At 41.8% G+C, this 13,043-nt stretch overlaps 1 protein-coding gene across 1 annotated transcript in view; it reads left to right on the top strand.

Moving 5' to 3' along the window:
* The window catches only part of rsph3 (radial spoke head 3), a 53,304-nt gene extending 41,003 nt beyond the window's left edge, over positions 1 to 12,301 (top strand). Inside the window, exons 7-8 of the mRNA XM_072265927.1 lie at positions 1,482 to 1,568; positions 9,349 to 12,301. Of these exons, the coding sequence (XP_072122028.1) occupies positions 1,482 to 1,568; positions 9,349 to 9,410 (149 nt within the window). The 3' untranslated portion in view covers positions 9,411 to 12,301. The remainder of the gene's footprint in view (positions 1 to 1,481; positions 1,569 to 9,348) is intronic.
* The last annotated feature ends 742 nt before the right edge of the window (positions 12,302 to 13,043 follow it).

Consider the following 13,043-nt stretch of genomic DNA (forward strand, 5'->3'; position numbering starts at 1 on the left):
GAGTGTGGGAACTAGGGTCCTGGTGATTTGGCTGGGAGTGTGGGAACCAGGGTAGCACAGCCCATACAGTTTTGTGAGCCAGATTCTGAGCCACAGGATTTTTGAACAAGTGGGTAGCAGATTATCAGAGTTTTACTGTGTTCAGCAAAACAAGAGATTGCATTTTCTGATGTACATTTGCAAATCCCAAATGCTAGCTGTTTCTCATTCTATGGATGCTATTTGGGACGCTGAGTTTTTCTAGCACTTTCTGTTTCTGTTTCAGATTTTCCAGTATTTGTAGTTTTCTTGAATTTCAAGAGAAGATGTGGTTAACCCCACTTTGCCTAGCTTCTATTTTCACTTGAATTTGAAATCACTTTTACAAATAATGAAAAGGACTGTAATTCATCAAGTCCCTTAACATTGAGAAAGTTATAATCTTTTCTGTTTAGGAGTCCATTCCCATTTGTAGAAATGAATAGTTATTTGGTGCTATTAGGCACAATTTTGTGCTGCTGATTGATCAAAGTGACTCTTGTAGTTACTAGAACAACAATATTAAAAGCAAATCACTGGAAAATGGTCACAAGACCATCCATTCTGCTCACTCTGTGCATTAAATTAGATCACTTAAAAGTAACGTTGCTACATACAGGGATGACTTATATTTTTCTTCACACTGCACTAGTACAAACAGGTTCTTCAGTTTTTCATAGAAGAGTTTTGAATGAAGATGCTCAAATCCTTCCATGTCCAGCATTTTCTTTTAATATATAGAATGAAAGAAGAAATACCTTTGTGCTCTTACCTGCATTCCTAAAACTGAAAATAATCCTCGATTACCACTCCTCTTCCCCAGTCATTAGGGTACAGTATATTGACAGTGACATCTTGGAGGAACTCAGTGAATCGAGCAGAAACTATGGAGGGAAGTGAATAGACAGATAGTCAACGTCTCAGGTCAAGACCCTTTAGCTGGATGGCCCAGATGATTCACCAGTCCAAATGTAGGGCTTCAACCTAAAACATTGACTGTCCAATTACTGTCCTTGATAGATGCTGTCTGAGTTGCTGAGGTCCACTAGCTTTTTCCATTTTCTCCAGATTCCAACATCTGCAGTCTCCTGTGTCTCAGTGAAACTTTTAATTTGCATTCATCACCATCTGCTTGTGAGTTATGACATCCTTCACTAACATGGGAGAGAAGGATGGACGTGGAGCATTTAACGCCTTAAGATCAAAAGTGTCACAGAAAGATCTGCCTTTTTCAATTCATTCGCTTCTTGCAACTCATGACACTGTCAGGCTGAACTTTGAGAAGGAGGTCATCCAGATTTTTACTTGGGTGGAAAGTAACCAACACAACCATGCTGATTTGTTGGTATTTGTGTATTTTAATAATTAACTGTTTTAAATTATTAAGTATTTTCTTAATTTCCAAGGCTTGCTCCTTTATTTTCTAACAAACTGGAGTTTCACATAACTGTTCATTTTATTAGATGTGGAGAATGTATTCCTGCCCTGGCTGATGGGAGAGGTAAAGAAAACGATGGACAAGAAAATTTTGGGAAGGACAATGTTGGACAGTAAGTACCTGGTCTATAACAATTCTGTGGAATTATAATACCATGAGCAAGTTGGTACATGGCAAAAGTAATCAAAAGGGACTTAGTGTAGAAGCTAAAGGTTCTTGGGGCACTAACACCACTTTGGAAAAGAGGGAGCTGTTCTATTAATTTAGGCTTCATTTGCATTTGGAAGGAACCAATTCTCCAGCAAATTTAATAACTGGGGCAATGGATATGGACTTAACCTAAGTGGGAAGGGTTTAATTGATGGTTTCTGGTGATTGGAAATTTGGAAAATTAAAGAGGAAGAGGCAATGAGTAATACAGTACAGCAAAGTGAGTAATAAAATCTAAAGGCTGTTAGGAAAGAACAGTGAATGCACATTGAACCCATGAACAGCACCTCACTACTTTAAAAATAGTTTTGTACTACTTAATTTAGCTAATTAATATATATATGCCAGTGATATTAAATATGATTTTGATTCTGATATAAAAATCTTTCATAGTTATTGCATTGCCCCTCCATTTAGAGCTAGAGCAGGGAAAATAGTACAAAGCCAAAACTGACGGCTCTTTATCTGAGCGTACACAGCATTTGTAACATGGTTGGTGAATCAATTGCTTATACAGAACAAAAATGAACATGTCTTCAAGCAAGGTGTTCCAGACTCCAACCACCAGTGAAAAAAAATCCTCTCAGGTCACATCTGAGCCTCGTCCCTCACTACATATATTTAGGACACAGTTTGAGATGTAGGGGTTACAGGGAAAGGGAAGTAGGTGGAGCTGGGACTAAGGCAACTCAGCTATGATCTTATTGAATGGCAGAGCAGGCTCAATAGGCCAAATGTTGTATGTTCGCACACCGTAAGCCTATGCCCTCTTAAACACTTCCAACACAGGAAAAAGATTATTACTACACAATGTATTATCTATCCTCTCATAATTTGATTGGGTCACCCCTCATCCTCCTCTGCTCCATGGAAAATAAACTGAGTCTATCGAATTTCCTCTTACAACTGCAATGCTCCAATCTAGGTAAATCTTGGTGAATCTCCTCTGAACTTCCCCCAACGCAATCATATCCTTCGTATATGAGATGATCTGAATTGCACACAATACTTCAAGTTAGAACCATAGAAACTACAGCACAGAAACAGGCCTTTTGGCCCTTCTTGGCTGTGCCGAACCATTTTCTGCCTAGTCCCACTGACCTGCACACGGACCATATCCCTCCATACACCTCCCATCCATGTATCTGTCCAATTTATTCTTAAATGTTAAAAAAGATCCCGCATTTACCACCTCGTCTGGCAGCTCATTCCATACTCCCACCACTCTCTGTGTGAAGAAGCCCCCCAATGTTCCCTTTAAACTTTTCCCCCCTCACCCTTAACCCATGTCCTCTGTTTTTTTTCTCCCCTTGCCTCAGTGGAAAAAACCTGCTTGCATTCACTCTAGCTATACCCATCATAATTTTATATACCTCTATCAAATCTCCCCTCATTCTTCTACGCTCCAGGGAATAAAGTCCTAACCTATTCAACCTTTCTCTGTAACTGAGTTTCTCAAGTCCCGACAACATCCTCGTAAACCTTTTCTGCACCTTTTCAACCTTATTTATATCCTTCCTGTAATTTGGTGACCAAAACTGAACACAATACTCCAGATTCGGCCTCACCAATGCCTTATACAACCTCATGATAACATTCCAGCTCTTATACTCAATACTTTGATTAATAAAGGCCAATGTACCAAAAGCTCTCTTTACAACCCTATCTACCTGTGGCGCCACTTTTAGGGAATTTTGTATCTGTATTCCCAGATCCCTCTGTTCCACTGCACTCCTCAGTGCCTTACCATTAACCCTGTATGTTCTACCTTGGTTTGTCCTTCCAACGTGCAATACCTCACACTTGTCAATATTAAACTCCATCTGCCATTTTTCAGCCCGTTTTTCCAGCTGGTCCAAGTCCCTCTGCAGGCTCTGAAAACTTTCCTCACTGTCTACTACTCCTCCAATCTTTGTATCATCAGCAAATTTGCTGATCCAATTTACCACATTATCATCCAGATCATTGCTATAGATGACAAATAACAATGAACCCAGCACTGATCCCTGTGGCACACCACTAGTCACAGGCCTCTACTCAGAGAAGCAATTCTCTACTACCACTCTTTGGCTTCTACCATTGAGCCAATGTCTAATCCAATTTACCACCTCTCCATGTATACCTAGCGACTGAATTTTCCTAACGAACCTCCCATGCGGGACCTTGTCAAGGGCCTTACTGAAGTCCATGTAGACAATATCCACTGCCTTCCCTTCATCCACTTTCCTGGTAACCTCCTCGAAAAACTCCAATAGATTGGACAAACATGACCTACCATGCACAAAGCCATGTTGACTCTCCCTAATAAGTCCCTGTCTATCCAAATGCTTGTAGATTCTGTCTCTTAGTACTCCCTCCAATAACTTACCTACTACCGACGTTAAACTTACTGGCCTATAATTTCCCGGATTACTTTTCGATCCTTTTTTAAACAACGGAACAACATGAGCCACTCTCCAATCCTCCAGCACCTCACCTGTAGACAGCGACATTTTAAATATTTCTGCCAGAGCCCCTGCAATTTCAACACTAGTCTCCTTCAAGGTCCGAGGGAACACTCTGTCAGGTCCCGGGGGTTTATCCACTTTAATTTTCCTCAAGACAGCAAGGACCTCCTCCTTTTCGATCTGTACAGTTTCCATGATCTCACTACTTGTTTCCCTTAATGCCATAGACTTCAGGCCAGTTTCCTTAGTAAATATAGACGCAAAAAACCTATTTAAGATCTCCCCCGTTTCCTTTGGTTACGCACATAGCCGACCACTCTGATCTTCAAGGGAACCAATTTTATCCCTTACAATCCTTTTGCTCTTAATATACCTGTAAAAGCTCTTTGGATTATCCTTCACTTTGACTGCCAAGGCAACCTCATGTCTTCCTTTAGCCCTCCTGATTTCTTTCTTAAGTATTTTCTTGCATTTCTTATACTTCTTAAGCACCTTATTTACTCCCTGCTTCCTATACATGTCATACAACTCCCTCTTCTTCTTTATCAGAGTTGCAATATCCCTTGAGAACCAAAGTTCCTTATTCCTATTCACTTTGCCTTTCATCCTGACAGGAACATACAAATTCTGCACTCTCAAAATTTCTCCTTTGAAGGCTTCCCACCTACCGATCACATCCTTGCCAGAGAACAACCTATCCCAATCCATGCTTTTTAGATCCTTTCTCATTTCTTCAAATTTTTTTAAATTATAAAGTTATTATAAAGTTGGAGTGCATAACATCTCAACTTTGTGCCTTTGTCAATGAAAACAAGACTTCCACATGCTTTCTCACTACCTCATCACCTACACTGCCACTTTCCCTCTGTTCATCAACATTCCTCTGGATCCTACCATTTGTTGCCTATGTCCTATAATTACCTCACTTGTGTCTTGATTAAATTCCATCTGCCACTGCTCCGTCCAATTTTCCAGCTGATCTATATCATGCTGTAGCCTTGGACAATTTTCTTTGCTATCTACAATCCTATCAGTTTTCATATAATTTGCAATTTTACTAATCATACCTCCAACATTGATAACTAACTCATTAATATACAGTATATCACAAACATCAGAATGGTCCAGCGCTGATCTCTGTTGTACACCACTAGTCATAGACATCCATTCAGAAAGCAGCACTCCACCACCACACCCCACCCTTTTTACCAAGCCAATTTTGGATCCACTTTGATAGCCTGCTTTGGATCCAATGAGCTCCGTTCTACCATGCCGGACCATATCAAATGTCTTACCTCAGTCCATGGAGACAACATCTACCTTATCCTCCTCATCAATATGCCTGATTACCTCAAAAATTCAATTAAGTTTGTTAAACAGTCTTTCCCATAAACCAAGCCATATTGACTATCCCTAATCAATCCCTGCTCTTCCAAGTGACGATAAATGCTGTATTTTCCATTTTTTTGTAATAGTTTCCTTACTGCTAATGTAATACTAACTCACCCATAGTTATCTGGCTTATCCCTCTGTCATTCTTGCATACAGAATTTAATTTTGGACTTTCAGAAGGCCTTTCACAAGGTACCATTTCATTAAATAAAATTGGTGCTTATGGTTTCAGCATAATAAACTGACATAGGTTGAGTAGTGGTTAGCAGATAGAAAACAGAGAGCAGGATTTTTTTAGAGTCTGGAAAGCCTTCAACAAGGTCCCGCGTGGGAGATTAGACAAGAAAATTAAGTCGCTTGGCATTCAGGATGAGGTAGTAAATTAGATTAGACATTGGTTTTGTGGGAGAAGCCAGAGATTGGTAGTAGATACTTGCTTCTTGGACTAGAGTCCTGTAACTAGTGGTGTACAATGATGGGTCCATTGTTGTTTGTCATATATATCAACAATCTGGAATCTAATGTGGTAAACTGGATCAGTAACTTTGTGGATGACACCAAGATTGTGAGTGTAGTGGACAGTGAGGAAGGCTATCAAAGCTTGCTATAGCATCTGGACCAGCTACAGAAATGGGCTGAAAAATGGTAGATGGAATTTAACACAGACAAGTGTGAGACATTGTTTGTACTTTGGAAGGACAAACCAGAGTGGGACTTGCACCACTGTTCCCTCTAAGCTGTGCAGGTGTACACAGTAATTGAAATGCTCCTGCACACATAGCATTTGTTGCCACGTAGCTGGAATTTTTTTCATATGATGTTAATATAATTCTAAAATAATGATTAATAATTTTGAAATCTATGGTAATATAATTGTGAAGTACCCAGTAATTAATTAGGTGTTAAAAAATCCATGAATTTTCTAATTAATAAAGTACCACAACCTTTACTTTGAAACATTTTAGAGCTTCACTGTACGTACGTGGCCAGAGTTTCAATTACAACACTGTTACAGATTGTAACAATAAACACAGAATGGAAGTCGGCAGCTCGTGGTTAATAAACCACTGGTCTGCTGAACACCAACGACGTTTAGTCAATATTCATAGTATGCATATTAGAAAAAAAAATTAAAGTGACACAGGCCTTGTAAAAATTTCCTGCTCAGAGCAGTGATTGGTCAGCTGTAAATAAAATTATCGGGAACTTTGACTTACACAATGAGCGGTTGGGCACTGAGGAGTACAGTAGAACAGAGGAATCTGGGAATACAGATCCACACTTCCTTGACAATGGCACCACAGATAGATATGGTCATAAAGAGAGCTTTTGACACATTGGCCTCCAAAATCAAAACAATGAGCACAGGAGTTGAGATGTTATATGAAGTTGTATAAGACGTTGGTGAGGTCTAATTTGGATATTGTATTCAGTACTAGTCACTGACCTACAGGAAAGATGTTGAAAAAGTGCAGAGAAAAATTACAAGAATGTTACCGGGACTTAAGGACATGAGTTATAGGGAAAGGTTAAATAGGTTATGACCTTCTGTCGTAGAGCGTAGGTGAATGAGGGGGGATTTGACATAGGTATACAAAATTATGAAGGGTATAGATAGGGTAAATGCAAGCAGGCTTTTTCCACTGAGGTTGGGTGAGACTAGAACTAGATGCCATGGGTTAAGGGTGAAAAGTGAAATGTTTAAGGGGAACATGAGGGGGAATTTCTTCACTCAGAGCGTGCTGAGAGTGTGGAACGAGTTACCAGCAGAAGTGGTGGAAGTGTGTTTGATTTCAACATTTAAGAGAAATTTGGATAGGAACATGAATGGGTGGAAATACATCTCTACCAAAGGAGGTGAGGAGCTCTCCTGCAGGTCACCCTTGGGCAAGGTGTTGTACTTGCTTAGCCCTCCCAATCAGGGTCATGTGAAGCCATGGTTGCAGATGGTAAATGGTCGTATGAGCCGCTGGTGCATACCACAATTCTTGGTTGTGCAACCACTGACACCAGGCAGACAGTCTCTGAAGAGTATAGATAATGACATCACCCATCTTGTAAAGACACTGCCCAGAAGAAGGCAATGACAAACCACTCCTACAGACAAATTTGCCAAGAACAATCATGATCATCAGCTGAGAGAGGTATGGAGGGCTACAGTCTAAGGGACTAAGCAGATTAATAGTTTGGCATGTAGCTGGGCCAGAAGGCCTGTTTCTGTGCTCTAATTTGCTATGAATTCTGTGAGGTTTCAGGGGCTATAAGTAGGTTAAGTCAATGTGCAGTCACACATATAATGGAATATAATGTGGTAAAATGTGAAATAATCCACCTACGTAGAAAAAATAGAAGGACTTGAGTACTTTTTAACTGATGAGAGATTGAAAGGTGTTGGTGTTCAGAGAGACCTGGGTGACTTTGTACCCGGATCTTTGAGAGTTAACAGGTAATCAGGTAGTACAGCAAGCAATCAGGAAGGCAAGTGATCTATTGGAAGAAAATTGGAATTCAATGATAGAGGTATCTTGATTCCATTACTTAGAGCCCTTGTGAAACTGCAGTGTGTACAGGTCTTTTTGTTTGCCTACCAAGGGAAGGATATATTTGTAAGAGAGGGAATACAATAAAACATTACCAGATTGATTCCTGGGTTGGCTAGTTAGCCTTATGAGAATACATTAACCTGACTGGACTTGTACTCTATTAACTTTAGAGCAATGAGATGTGATCTCATTGAAACATACAAAATCCTTCTGTGGCTTTTCAAGGTAGGTACAAGAATTATGTTTCCCTTGGCAGGGATGCCGAGAACCAGCGAACCCTTGGAATTTTCTGTCAAGAGACATAAGTTCATGTGTGTGGCCTGAGGCACTGGTGCTTTTTCTCATTGCCTACTTCTTCCTTCCCACCATACACCTCAACCGTCCCTTGACCCTCTCAACCCTAGCCTTCCTCATCCCTGAATCACTTCCCTTTGAGTAACCACCATCCAATTGCAGGTCTTCTCACCAGTCCCACGGACCACATTGCTACTGCCTTTAAACCCTTGACTACCCCGGGTACATCATGTTCCGCAACATCATTCCAAAAACCCCACAGCAGTACTGCTGTACTATGTCCTGTAACCCGAAACACTCCGATATCCTCACTGTGCTCTCAACCACGCTCCAGTCCTTGATGTCTGCTCTGCTCAGACTGTAGGGTGCATTCTCTTTGCTGGTAACTTGAGTGAACTGAAATGTTTGCTGCCACTTGCTTTTATCAACACCTCTACATCCTAACTCAACTGACATCCACTCTTATGTCAGTCTCCACAGCCTTAAGTGACTTCACATCGTTTTAATTATGTATCTATTTATGAACATTTTTGATGTTCCCTTTTATGTTGCCTGCTGATGTTTTCTTATAGCCTCTTTGATTAATAAAAAAGTCAATAGAAACCAATAGACCTTGCAACAATGCACTTTTTAGATGTGCATAATCCTTCTCCAGTACTTAAGAAGGGACTTACTTTTGATTTTTATTCATTTATTTGAGATACAGTACAGTAACAGGCTCTTCCATCCCAATGAGCCCATGCCGCCCAATCATACCTGTGTGACCAATTGGAACGTGGGAGGAAACCGAGCATCCAGAGGAAACCCAGACATCCACGGGAGATCATGCAAACTCCTTACAGACCGTGGTGGGATCGTTCCCAGGTTGCTGACAGTGTAACAGCGTTACGCTAACCACTACGCCACTGTGCCTTAGTGTTCCCATACCTTGAAACAGTCGTGGCAGAGTTCAGTTTTTCTGGAGAAAAGTCAATTACTAACTAAGCGTTTGTCTCTTGCTTTGCAGTACTTCTTCACGATGTAGCAAGAAATAGAAACCAGTTGTTCAGACACACGGAAACTCAGTGAACAACAAATGAGTGATGGGACAAGGAACATATTTGGTAATGAAGGAATGACAGAAATTTGAGATTTTCTGTTTATTATACAGTTCTTTTTGATTAATAAACCATAAATCTGTGATTAAATTAAATAATTACTATATTTTTGCCTCATATTCCTTCATTCAGTTTTCTTCCTTATTAATTAAAAGTGTTTTAGTTTAAGCAAACTTCAGATAACAAGAGAACAAGAGCAGGGTTACATAGAAAAATAGAAAACCTACAGCACAATACAGGCCTTTCGGTCCACAAAGCTGTGCTGAACATGGCCTTACCTTAGAAATTACCTAGGGTTACCCATAGCCCTCTATTTTTCTAAGCTCCATGTACCTATCCAGGAGTCTCTTAAAAGACCCTATCGTATCCGCCTCCACCACTGTCGCCGGCAGCCCATTCCACGCACTCACCACTCTCTGCATAAAAAACTTAACAACCACTGAAGTAAGACTCACTGGTCTATAACTTCCTGGGCTATCTCTACTTTTTTTCTTGAATAAGGGAACAACATCTGCAACCCTCTAATCCTCCAGAACCTCTCCCATCTCCGTTGATGATGCAAAGATCATCGCAATCTCTTCCCTCACCTCCCACAGTAGCCTGAGGTACATCTCATCTGATCCCAGAGACTTATCCAACTTGATGTTTTCCAAAAGCTCCAGCACATCTCCTTCCTTAATATCTACATGCTCAAGTTTTTCAGTCTGCTGTAAGTCATCCCTACAATCGCCAAGATCTTTTTCCGTAGTGAATACTGAAGCAAAGTATTCATTAAGTACCTCTGCTGTCTCCTCCAGTTCCATACACACTTTTCCACTGTCATACTTGATTGGTCCTATTCTCTCACATCTCATCCTCTTGCTCTTCACATACTTGTAGAATGCCTTGGGGTTTTCCTTAATCCTGTCCACCAAGGCCTACTCATGACCGCTTCTGGCTCTCCTAATTTCATTCTAAGGCTCCTTCCTGCTAGCCTTATAATCTTCTAGATTTCTATCATTACCTAGTTTTTTGAACCTTTCGTAAGCTTCTTTTTTTCTTCATGACTAGATTTACAACAGCCTTTGTACACCACAGGTCCTGTACCCTACCATCCTTTCCCTGTCTCACTGGAACATACTATGCAGAACACCACGCAAATATCCCCTGAACATTTGCCACATTTCTTTTTTATGTTTCCCTGAGAACATCTGTTTCCAATTTATGCTTCCAAGTTCCTGCCTGATAGCCTCATATTTCCCCTTACTCCAATTAAACACTTTCCCAACTTGTCTGTTCCTATCCCTCTCCAGTGCTATGGTAAAGGAGATAGAATTGTGATCACTATCTCCAAAATGCTCTCCCACTGAGAGACCTGACACCTGACCAGGTTCATTCCCCAATACCACATCAATACAGCCTCTCCTCTTATAGGCTTATCTACATATTGTGTCAAGAAGCCTTCATGAACACACCTAACAAACTCCACCCCATCTGAACCCCTGTCACTAGGGACATGCCAATCGATATTTGGTAAACTAAAATCGCCTGCCACAACAACCCTGTTATTATTGCACCTTTCTAGAATCTGTCTCCCTATCTGCTCCTTGATGTCCCTGTCACTATTGGGTGGTCTATAAAAAACACATAGTAGAGTTATTGACCCCTTCCTATTCCAAACTTCCACCCACAGAGACTTTGTGGACAACCCCTCCATGACTTCCTACTTTTCTGCAGCCGTGACACTATCTCTGATCAACAGTGTCACGCTTCCACCTCTTTGCCTCCCTCCCTGTCCTTTCTGAAACATCATAGCTCCAAGTACTGATCCACACTCTAAGCTCAAACACTTTGTTCATAATACTCCTTGCATTAGAATAGACACATCTCAAACCATCGGTCTGAGCGCGTCCCTTCTCTATCACCTGCCTATCTTCCCTCTCGCACTGTCTCCAAGCTTTCTCCATTTGTGAGCCAACTGCCTCTTCCTCCGTCTCTTCAGTTTGGTTCCCAGCCTCCAGCATTTCTAGTTTAAACTCACTCCAATAGCCTTTGCAAACCTCCTCGCCAGGATATTGGTCCCCCTGGAATTCAAGTGCAACCCGTCCTTTTTGTACAGGTCACGCCTGCCCCAAAAGAGGTCCCAATGATCCAGAAATCTGAATCCCTGCCCCCTGCTCCAATTCCTCAGCCATGCATTTATCCTCCACCTCATTCTATTCCTATACTCACTGTCACGTGGTACAGGCAGTAATCTTGAGATTACTAACTTTGTGGTCCTGCTTCTCAACTTCCTTCCTAACTCCCTGTAGACTGTTTTCAGGAGCTCCTCCCTTTTCCTACCTATGTTGTCGATACCAATATGTACCACGAACTCTGGCTGTTCTCCTTCGCTCAAGATATCATGGACACGATCAGAAATATCCTGGACCCTGGCACCTGGGGGGCAAGCTACCATCCGTGTTTCTTTCCTGCGTCCACAGAATCGCCTGTCTGGCACCCTAACTATAGAGTCCCCTATCACTGCTGCCATCCTCTTCCTTTCCCTATTAGCCAATGGGTGGTTATGTATCGTTTTGTTTTCGGATGCCATGCTGTATGATATGACTGTGGACTGAGTTTTGGCGGGGAGTCGGAGGAGAGGCGAGGAGGACCGCGGACGTGCGGAGAGGCTCCGGTCGATCACTAAGGGTGGTCCCGAGCCGTGAGTCAACGGAACTCGGGTGGTCGTCTGACGTCGAATTGAGCTCCAACGGTAGCGCGCGAAGAACTTGGACTTTGATAAGTGTTGGCGCCTTTTTTTCATTACTTTCCTCTCTGTATCAAATGTATATTAATGTCATAGAATTAGTAATATCTATAAAGTGTATTTGTTAAAATTTACTGGGTGTGCTGGCTGATGATTGATGTTTGTGATTGATTCGGGCGGCCACCAACCCTGTGGGGAGTGTTGAAGCAGGTGCTGGGCGGGATTTCCCTAGACATACACGAGCCAATATAACGGAACGTTACACACGTTTTAGACAGGCAGGAGGGAGTAGCTCTTAGAGTCCTCAGCATTGTCTCTGGATCACATCAAGATTCATGGCATCGATCAGACATAATAAACCACCTTCTGACTAGCACCATCTGTCAGAAGCGAATGACTTGCTGTTCCTCCATATTAATGAACATTTGAAAGAATCAATGAAAGTAACAAGGTGAAAGGGTTACTCTGGGTGTAAATCTTCGAGGTCCATCACCAGCACTGACTTGGGAGCACCACCATAGACCGAGGTGGTGGTTGCTGCTGGACTGGGTCTGCAACAGGTATCCAATGAACCAAATCCAGTTAAATCTACTTGACCTCATCCTCACCCCTCTACCTGCAACCAGTGTTTCTACCCACAGTAGAAGGACCACTGCACAGTCATTGTAGGGACACCTCCCTTCTGTTGTGTGGCACTACGGTCACGCTAACAAGCCAGCGTTTATCGTCCATCCTAAAATGCCAGCACAAAACTGAGCATCTATGAGGTGTTGTGGAGCACCAGCAATGGACATGTCCACCACCTTGACCTGTAACCTTGTAAGCCAGTACATCCCTCACCTTACCCTCAGAACCAGTCTTGGTTCAATGAGGGGT

This window comes from Mobula birostris, chromosome 8 (genome assembly GCF_030028105.1).
Source record: "Mobula birostris isolate sMobBir1 chromosome 8, sMobBir1.hap1, whole genome shotgun sequence".
In the NCBI taxonomy this organism is placed as follows: Eukaryota; Metazoa; Chordata; class Chondrichthyes; order Myliobatiformes; family Myliobatidae; genus Mobula; species Mobula birostris.